The 10202-nt window shown below is 46.2% G+C and overlaps 1 protein-coding gene across 7 annotated transcripts; it reads left to right on the forward strand.

Annotated features, from left to right (window-relative positions):
- The first annotated feature begins 76 nt into the window (after window positions 1-76).
- mfn1a (mitofusin 1a) lies at window positions 77-9981 on the forward strand. Of its 7 annotated transcripts, none has more exons than XM_078100067.1 (18): window positions 83-212; window positions 290-409; window positions 1066-1201; window positions 4941-5103; window positions 5212-5336; window positions 5475-5583; window positions 5667-5774; window positions 6021-6183; window positions 6461-6528; window positions 6604-6725; window positions 6815-6941; window positions 7316-7420; window positions 7692-7794; window positions 7872-8095; window positions 8175-8276; window positions 8370-8566; window positions 8641-8775; window positions 9491-9981. In XM_078100067.1, the coding sequence occupies exons 1-18, from the start codon at window positions 161-163 to the stop codon at window positions 9555-9557; spliced, it is 2226 nt and encodes a 741-aa protein (XP_077956193.1). In that variant the 5' UTR covers window positions 83-160; the 3' UTR covers window positions 9558-9981. The 7 variants fall into 7 exon arrangements, with proteins under 7 accessions (XP_077956197.1, XP_077956198.1, XP_077956192.1 ...); XM_078100069.1 differs by having other exon boundaries at window positions 7695-7794; XM_078100070.1 differs by having other exon boundaries at window positions 6021-6174.
- The last annotated feature ends 221 nt before the right edge of the window (window positions 9982-10202 follow it).

Raw genomic sequence — 10202 nt, forward strand, 5'->3', positions numbered from 1 at the left:
GTCTGCAGGTGAAGCAGCGATAAGTCCTGCTAAGAAGATCTGTCTGCGCGCACACACACACACACACACACAGTAAGCTGAGCTTTGTGCGCTGGGATCACAGTCTGATGAGGTCGTGCTGCTGCTGAACAGAGAAGATGATGGAAGCTGTTGGCGGCTCATGGCGGAAGAATCACAACTGACCTCTGAACCCGAGAGAGAGGCTGGACACGGTAAACTATGTGTGTTCATCTGTTGACCAACAGCGCATGTTTGTGTTAACGTGTGTGTCTGTGTGTGTGTGTTTCAGGTGTCATGGACGCCGTAGATGCGTCTCCTCTAAGGCGTTTTGTTGTGGCGAAGCGTTTGATTACCTCCATCTTTGATCAGCTGCTGGATTTTGTAAAGGACGGCTCCGCCTTTGTGGACGGTCAGCCACAAACACACAACGACATAAAACGACACACACTGAATGGTTCTTTGTGTTTTGTGCCACAAAAGGGTGTTTTTTGTTAACAGAGATTTAGAGGACTGCAAAGATCCTCAGGATTCTGGAGTGGTACAATAACAAGTAACCAGTTATAGTAATATTCAACCAGTAACAATCAACCAGTTACCGTAACAAGTAACCAGTTATAGTAATATTCAACCAGTAACAATCAACCAGTTACAGTAACAAGTAACCAGTTACAGTAACAATCAAACAGTAACAGTAACAATTAACAAAGTGACAAGTAACAAAGTAATAATCAACAAAGTAAAAAGTAACAACACACACACACATCTTCTACTGCAGCAAAAGTACTAATACTGTGTATAAATACTCTTACAAGTAAAGGTCCAGGTATCAGAATAGTAACATAGAGAATTGCTGCACATCATCATTTGTTCTAGTTCTCGTCTATTAACTGAAGCTATTTGAAGCAATAAAAGTAGATGAGATGAGAGAAAGTACCTCAAACTGTACTTAGAGGTACACGATACCTTCGCGGTGGATTAAGAATGGATGTGTAGGTCGTTACGCTCTGCTTCAGTCTGATGGTCAACAGCTGACCCTGTTGTTGCTTGTTGTTGCTGTGATGTCAGAGGCGTGGCGAGGAGACGACCCGGGTCAGGTGGCCGTGGAGGAGCAGAGTCTGGAGCTGCAGAGCTGTGCCACCAAGCTGTGGACCATCAAGGAGGTTCTGGTCCGGAGACACATGAAGGTGGCCTTCTTCGGCAGGTAGGCACCACCTGGTGGAAGAGAAGGCTTGTGAGAGGGTCACGTGAAAAGTGGTCGTTTATGGAGAGATGGTGGAAACTGCCACCATCTTTATCATTTGAATGTGCAGTTTGTTTACATGCTGTTAACTATTGTTCCTCTCAGTTTCCTTTTGTATCTGTATCAGCTTTCTACCTATTATGCTTGAATTAATATAAATCAGTATTCATAATGTTTTTACGTTTTAACAAAGAAAACTCCATTGGAAAACCAATAGTGTTTTTTTAATCAACTTTCAAATCCTTCTTCTTCTTCAATCTTACAGCTGCAGCCACTATTTGAACTTTAAAATGTCAACAAAAGCCTAAACTATTTAAAAAAAACTGCGTTTTGATATGTGTTTCTTCTCAGTAGCACTGATTATGTTTGTGAGATCTACATCAGTGTGTAAGGGGCCGTCTACTGGAGAGCAGAAGGTTCAAAAAGATTTCTATTTGGCAATTTTCACTCTGCATGCTTCATTTTGGATCAATAGATCCAATAACAGACTTATACTTTTGAGCCCCCCGAGACCTGCAGACCTGGTACAAGTTATTGAATGTGCCACATACATGTAAAGGATACGTCTTGGGTCTCTCATATAGTTTTATTTCCTGGCTTTATAGTTTTGCAGCTTAAGTAAATCTTATTCCTAGAGAGAACTCTTATTCTCTCGGCTCTCTGATCAGCTTATGAACAATGACAGCAGCACTCAGGTGATCAGCTGATTAGTGGAGTCACATGACGCAGCTACCAGCCAAGTCAGACCGACATCTTGTAAACTCCTCTACTTTACACTCTTCCTTAAGCGCTCACTCTGTCACTCTGTCACTCTATCACTCTGTCACTCTGTCACTCTATCACTCTGTCACACTATCACTCTGTCACTCTGTCACTCCGTCACTCCGTCACTCCGTCACTCTGTCACTCTGTCACTCTATCACTCTGTCACACTATCACTCTGTCACTCTGTCACTCCGTCACTCCGTCACTCCGTCACTCTGTCACTCTGTCACTCTGTCACTCTGTCACTCTATCACTCTGTCACTCCGTCACTCCGTCACTCTATCACTCTGTCACTCTATCACTCTGTCACTCCGTCACTCTGTCACTCCGTCACTCTGTCACTCCGTCACTCTGTCACTCTGTCACTCTATCACTCCATTTGTTGCTGTTTCTCTCTCTCACTCACTTCCAGTCTCCATCTGTCTCACCCTTTCACCCCTTCTCTCTCTCTCGTTCTTGCTCACTCATTAAATCTCTCTCTCTCTCTCTGCACCACCCAATCCCATCATTTCAAAATAAAAGCCTCTATCTGTTTTGTTGTAATGCGTGTTGCTCTTTCAAAAGCTACTACTACTAGTAGTACTACAACTGCTACGGCTACTACTATTACTACCACTAGTATTTCTACTGCTAATAATACGAAAATGACTACCAGTACTCGTAATACTAAAAATACTACTGTTACTACAACTAGTAGTGATACTACAACAGATATTACTTCTCCTACTATAACAAAAACTACTACCAGTATTTCTGCTGCATTAATACTACAACTACTATTAATACAAATACAACTAGTACTATCAGTAATATTACAACTAATATTACTACTAATAAGACTACTACTAATATGTCTACTGCAATTAATACTAAAATAACTACTACTATTGATACATTTCAGTATTTTCAACATTTAAAATAAAAAGTCTTACTCTGTACAAATACTACTATAATACTCATTTTATTATTATAATATAATTATTATGATACCGTTATAATTCATTATGGAAATTGAAATAATAACAATAATAATTAACTTAAATAAACTGGCAAACGTAAAGTACTCCCCAAATCTTTGGCCCTACTAAATACAGAGTACAAAGTAGTACATAGAAGTACAGACTATTACATAGAAGTACTCAGAAGCATTCAGCACTTTGTAGCAGTTTTTAACTGTTAACTCAGATAAACTTTTATCTCTCAGCACAAACTGCTGAAACATTCCCATGTGGAGGAGGAGGGGTGGTGGGGGATGATGTAATAACTGACCAGGAAGTGAAACCTTTTAAACGTTGATTTTATTAGAAAATATTTCCATTTTGTTCATTTATGAAATGCATCTCAACATTTAACCATTACATCACACTACATCACATTACATCACATGTCATTTAGCTGACGCTTTTATCCATAGTGACTTACAATAAGTGGATTTAACCATAAGGAGACAAACTCAGAAGAATAAGAAACTAGAAAGTGTGATTTCATCAAATAAGCCAATTTGCTATAGATAAGAACCATTATAAGTACAATATAAGTTCTTCACGTTGTTGGTCTTTTAGTCGGACACAGATCCTCTCCAGGTTACCCGGTAGGTGCGGTCGTCGAGGTAGGACGAGAGAAGGGAGAGAACAGAGCCTGAGACACCAAGTTCCTGAAGGGAGGAGACAAGGATCTGGTGGTTGACTGTGTCAAATGCAGCAGAGACGTCCAGAAGGACGAGGACAGAGGAGAGAGAGGAGCTCTAGCAGTGTGGAGTTGCTCAGAGACAGCAAGGAGAGCAGTCTCTGTGGAACGGCCTTGAAGCCTGACTGGTGGGGGTCAAGGGGGTTGTTACAGTGGAGATCGGAGGAGAGTTGATTAAAGATCGCACGTTCAAGAGATTTGGACCAAAAGGGAAGAAGAGAGACCGTCTGTAGATGTGTTCTTCAGAAGGGTTGAGGGTAGGTTTCTTCAGGAGAGGGTTGACTCTTGCCTCCTTCAGAGAATTGGGAAAACAGCCAGATAACAGAGCGTTGTTGATGAGAAAGGTAAGGAACGGAAGAAGGTCAGGTGCGATAGATTGTAGAAGATGTGATGGAATGGGGTCAAGAGGGCAGGTGGTGGACGGGCAGAGGTTACTAGGTTAAGAACTTGATTAGGAGACAAGGGGGTGAAAGAGGAAAGTGAGGGCGAAAGAGGTGAAGACGGTGGGACACGAGAAGGAGGAGGTGGGTTTGAGAAAGAGGAGCGTATGTCAGCTATTTTCTTTGGTTCCTGCGGTGATCGACGCCATGCTGAGGGACCGGGTGCTGCCCAGCGCCATCGGACACACCACCACTGGGGTGGAGGTGTTCTCAGGTGTGATCCAGGTCTCGGTGAGAGCGAGGAAGTCAAGTGACTGCTGGATAGCGAAGCTGGAGATGAAGTCTGCCTTGCGAGTCGCTGACTGGCAGGTCCAGAGGCCTCCTGTGACAAGGTGCACATGTGTGGAGCGGGTGGGATCGGTGAGAGAGGAGAGGTTACGATAGAGAGCGGATCTGGCCCGAGGCCTGTAGTATCTGCGGGAAGCGGTTCGGACGGGTACGGGTCAAGGGGTCAAACACATTATGAAAAATAGCAGGAAACGGCGTCGCATTCAGCCGCCCAGAAGACTCCGCGAAAGACTCCTTAGTCTTTGTCCTGCTTGTCTTCATGCGGCTCAACCTCTCTAAATACTCCCTCGCCAGTGGACGTCTACGACCACTTGTTAAAGTGGTCGTTATTAAATTATAGACCCTCAAACATGCAAAAGTCTCAAATAAAACAAAACTCTGATCTGATCATATAATAAACGATTACACTATCAGCACAAGATAATTAAAGTGGGCGGTTCTGGAGGCTTTCAGTCGTTGATGTAATGTAACATAATGTGATATGAAAGAATACGATAAAATGAAATGGTTCTATGCTTCAGGACGAGCAACGGGAAGAGTACAGTGATCAACGCCATGCTGAGGGACCGCGTGTTGCCCAGCGGCATCGGTCACACCACAAACTGCTTCCTGAGGGTGGAAGGAACCGACGCCGACGAGGCTTACCTCACCACCGAGGCGTACAGCGACCGGAGGAGCGTCACCGTACGTCCAACACTCCAGTCCCACATGTTGGAGGGTTTAGAGACGTGTTATGGCATCATGCATCGGTCAGACTCCTCTGGGTAACTTGCTGCTCCTCTGCCTCCTCAGACGGTGAACCAGCTGGCTCATGCCCTCCACATGGTTCCCACTCTGGACTCTGGCAGTCTGGTGAAGGTGATGTGGCCTAAAAGCCGTTGTGCTCTGCTGAGAGACGACCTGGTGCTGATGGACAGGTAACACACACAGCTACACACACCTTGACACACGCACACACACACAACTGGTCTCAATAAGAGAAACATCCGTTAAGTGAAGACGTACTTTTAGCTTCTGTACTAATGATCATGTCTGACCTCTGACCCCTGACCCAGCCCTGGCACTGACGTCACTCTAGAGTTAGACACCTGGATCGATAAGTTCTGTCTGGATGCCGACGTCTTCGTTTTGGTTGGAAACGCTGAGTCGACGCTCATGAACACAGTAAATAATTTGTTCATGTATATAAAGTACTTATATCTATATATATATATAGATATATATGTGTGTACATGTGTGTTCTGCAGGAGAAACTGTTCTTCCACAAAGTCAGCGAGCGAATCTCCAAACCGAATATCTTCATCCTCCACAACCGATGGGACGCGTCAGTGAGTGAACCTGAATACATCGAGGAGGTCAGTGTTTGGGGTTAGGGTTCATCTGAGGGATCTATAATGTACTCATCTACTAAGATCTATCTCGCTAAGAGAACTAGGATCTACCCAACCTGGGGTAAGATGATTTACCATGTATTTAGTTAAGGGAACTCGGATATACCCTCCTAAGAGAACGTAGGATGTACCCAGCTAAGGGATCTATGATGTACGTGGCTAAACTGTAGAGCAACCCAGGAAAGTTGGATGTACCCACTGTTGTTCCAGGTGAGGAAGCAGCACCTGGACCGCGGTGTGCGTTTCCTGGCCGAGGAGCTGAAGGTGGTCAGCCTGGACGAGGCTCCGGGAAGGATCTTCTTTGTCTCCGCCAAGGAGGTCCTGAGCTCCAGGATGCAGCGAGCACAGGGCATGCCTGAGACAGGTGAGACAGGTAAGGTCAGTAAGACACGCAGAGACAATCAATGTCTCAGTGTCTCAAGAGATTATTTTACACTCAACTATCCACCAGGATATACTATTAATAACAATCATTTTCTTATGAGAAAGACAAAAGAAAATGATTATCTTCGTATAATAATACGCATAAGAAATAGGACAATTAAAGTAAATACAATTGTGCAATATTTAAACATCAGTATGACGAAGAAGACAATGAGATGACTCATAAATATCTCATGAATTATTTGTCCCCCTTCGTCTTCCTGCAGGTGGCGCTCTCGCTGAAGGTTTCCATGAGAGACTCAGAGAGTTCCAGATGTTTGAGAGGACGTTTGAGGTACAAAGACATTTAGTGTTTTAGTGTAAAATAAGTGAACCAGCCGATGTAACTGGTAACCTTTGACCCCTGCAGGAGTTCATCTCTCAGTCTGCAGTGAAGACCAAGTTTGAGCAGCACACAGTGAGAGCGAGGCAGATCACTGAGGCCATCAAAGCCGTGATGGACGCCATCAACATCGCCTCGGCCGACAGGAAGTCGGAAAAACTCACTCGCTCACTTCCTCTTTAACAACATGAGCAGACGGTTGAGAGGAAGACGTTTCTTGTCATCTCTCCTCTGACAGGATCTGCTGCCTGGAGGAGCGTGAGGATCAGAAGGACCGGCTCGACTTCGTCAGAGGACAGATTAACCGTCTCACCGTCAGCGTCAAAGAGAGGATCAAGACTCTGACCGACGACGTCTCTGCCAAGGTTCCCTCCCCACAGCCGACACACACAACTCACATTCTTTCTTATTTTATAGAATATACAAATGAATTATTTGAATGTTGATGAAAATAGAGGAGGCTAAAGATTGACGAGTTGAGTCAGGATGGAGATTTGACTTTTGATACACATCGTTATGGACGATGCTTCCAGCAGATCTTCTCCCTGGTCCCTCACGGTCAGTGTGGAGATACGATCGGATAACCAGTCGGAAGCTGTAAATCTAGAAGGAAGATGCTGAATACGTAGGCTGATTTAGCGCGGCCGATGAGGATTGATGTGTATGTGACGCAGACCTAACCGTGTGTCTTCAGTGTGACTTGTTGTGTAGCTGTGGACTAACAGCAGGTTCACGTCAGGTTGCCACCGCGCTGACGGATCAGATCCGCTCGCTTCCCGTTCTGGTGGAGGAGTTCAGAGCAGATTTCAACCCCACACAAGAAGCTCTGGAGCTCTACAAAACTGTGAGTACAGCAGCACGCTAACAAGTACTCCACCTGTGTACAAGTACCACGTCCAGTGAGGGAAATGCAGGATGTGATAGAAACGGGGGCAGAAAACGTGCAAAATAGAGATTACAGATGGAAACGATGGTAGAAAATAAAGTGGATGACAGCAAAGAAATGAAGATACAACTACAAGATAAGGGTTACAGGAAAAGAACATCGAGATGAGTGAATCTAGATGATTAGAAGTCGTGGCGATGCTAGAACGTATCTGGCGTCGTGTCTCCAGAAGCTGCTGCAGCACGTGGAGGACAGGCTGGTCGGCTGTTTGTCTCATCGCTGCTCAGCCGGCGTCCTCAGGGACATGGCAGAGACTCAGAGACACATGACGGGTACGACCTCTCGCTCTGCCTCTGTGCTCCGGGCTGGTCTCAAACGTGCCAGCTGACGGTCTGTCCTTTGTCCTCAGACAGCGTCCAACCTCTTCTGTCTCCGTCAGTCCACGACCGGCTCTCCGCTCCCTCCGCCTCCTTCGACCTGACCTACGACCTCGGCCTGGTCGCCCTGTGCGCAGACTTCCGTGAGAACATCGAGTTCCAGTTCTCTCTGGGCTGGACGGCCCTCGTCGCCCGCTTCATCGGCGCGTCCAACGCCAAGCGGGCGCTGGGCGCCGCCGCAGACGTGCGGCCTCAGGTGGGTCCGGCCGCCGCCGCCTTGTTTATGCGTCCACGTTGTTTACGCTTCAGCTCGTCTCCGTTGATGCTGTTTGCAGGAAACATCCACCTTCAAGGACGACATGGCGGTTTCCATAGCGACGGGCCTGTGCTGCGTCTCCTCCCGAGCGTCCATGGCGGGGATGGTGGTCGGTGGCGTGGTGAGCTGATGTTCTCATTATTTCTTTGTAGTTTCTTTGTTTCATACAGCACGCACACGCGTGTGCATGGCCTCCTGTGTGCGTGCGCTGCAGGTGTGGCGCTCTGTGGGCTGGCGTCTCCTCGCTCTGTCCTTGTCTCTCTACGGGCTGCTCTACCTGTACGAGAAGCTCACCTGGACGGACGGCAGCAGGGAGCGCGCCCTGAAGCAGCAGTTTGTGGAGCACGCCGCTCGTCGCCTGAGGGCCGCCGTCCCCGCCGCCGGCTCCGCCTGCAGCCAGCAGGTGCACAAGTAAGACCCCCCGGACGGCCGCGGCCTCGCCTGAGTGGACTCCGACTGTGGCTCACCTGCTCTTTGTGTTTGAGGGAGCTGGCGTCCACCTTCGGCCGCCTGGCGCAGAGAGTCGATCTGAGCGAGGCGGAACTGGAGGGGAACATCCGGCAGCTGAGCTTCAGGATCCAGAGACTGGAGAACCTCCAGAGGAGGTCCAAGGCCTTCAGGTCAGAGGTCACACTCTCACTGAGGGCGGGTCAGTGAAGTACAGGGAACTAAACCTTATTATAGTCACACAATATTTATCTATGGCATCATTTCAATACTCTCATTAGGTCATTAAACCTTAAAAAATACAAAAATATCGTAAAAACACGACAAAGTCAAATAAGAATGAGATATTATATTATATTCCATTGTACTTATTAGGTTTAAGGATGTACAATAATGAGCTAATAGCTCATACTAGGACGGTAAACACATCATACTTCATGGCGATAACGTTGCATGTTCTCATGTTCACTGAGCGGAGCCTGAACGCATCATAATGTAACTTAAGTGAACCTCCGTGTCTCTAAACACTCATTGGTTATTTACTAAATGACATCATCGGAGACCAGAGAACATCAATGATATCATTGAATATTGGGGGATAAAACTTTATTAACACTCTGGAGCTTAACATTGTTAAGTGTTGGTACATTACATCACCGGCTCTTATCCAAAGCCACTTACAATCAGTGCACCTCAAACTAGCAGTTTATCACATGCAGAGCGGAGAGTGCGGGTCGGGATGTCGGGTTGGACCAGGTCCTGGATGTAAGCTGGACCCCGTCCATTCACAGCATGCTACGTGAGCACCAGTGTTTAGAACTGGATGAGCCACCGGTACCAGTGAAGAGAGCGAGAACTTCCTGTACTGAGTCTCCTTTGTGTCTACAGGAACCGAGCCACAGAGCTGGAGACCCAACTGGAGGCCTTCTCCGTCCAGTACCTGCAGGAGGTCTAACTGGACTCATGTTACGCTTAGAGATCATATCACCACTCCTCCATCTTATCTGCATGTTAGTACGGCAACCCACAAGGGACAAACGGACCTCTGGAACCGCCCGGCTCTACAAGGAAAAGACTTTGGGAGGAAGAGGAAGAGGAGGAAGCTGCTGACTCACTACTTCTTCTCCTGAGGAGTTTGAGGAGTACATCTGGACAGTTGGAGAACACAAGCCTTGTTTCCAGATGTTTCTGAAGCTGGTTTTTATCTGCTCCTGATCCTGCAGGATCAAGACCAACACATGACAACGTTTGGGGGATCGTGTGAAGCAGCAACACCAGTATAGATGTTACCATAGCTAGCTAAGCTAACCGCTAACTAAACATAAATACATGTGAGATGAATCCTGTTTGTCATTAAAGTCTCGTCTGACTGAGGAGAAGCTATGTGTTTTACTGTCATGTGATTGGTTGAAAGTCAGAGGAGGCGTGAGCATGGAGCCGTTTCCATACGCACATATACACATGTATATATATATAAATATATATATATATATATATATACACACACAGGTAGTTTTCTGGATTTTTGTGTTGATATACTGTTTGTCACTGTTAAAATACACCTACGATTATATTTATAGATTTCTTTGCAAGTGGCCAA

The sequence above is a fragment of the Gasterosteus aculeatus genome, chromosome 3 (genome assembly GCF_964276395.1).
Source record: "Gasterosteus aculeatus chromosome 3, fGasAcu3.hap1.1, whole genome shotgun sequence".
Taxonomy (NCBI): Eukaryota; Metazoa; Chordata; class Actinopteri; order Perciformes; family Gasterosteidae; genus Gasterosteus; species Gasterosteus aculeatus.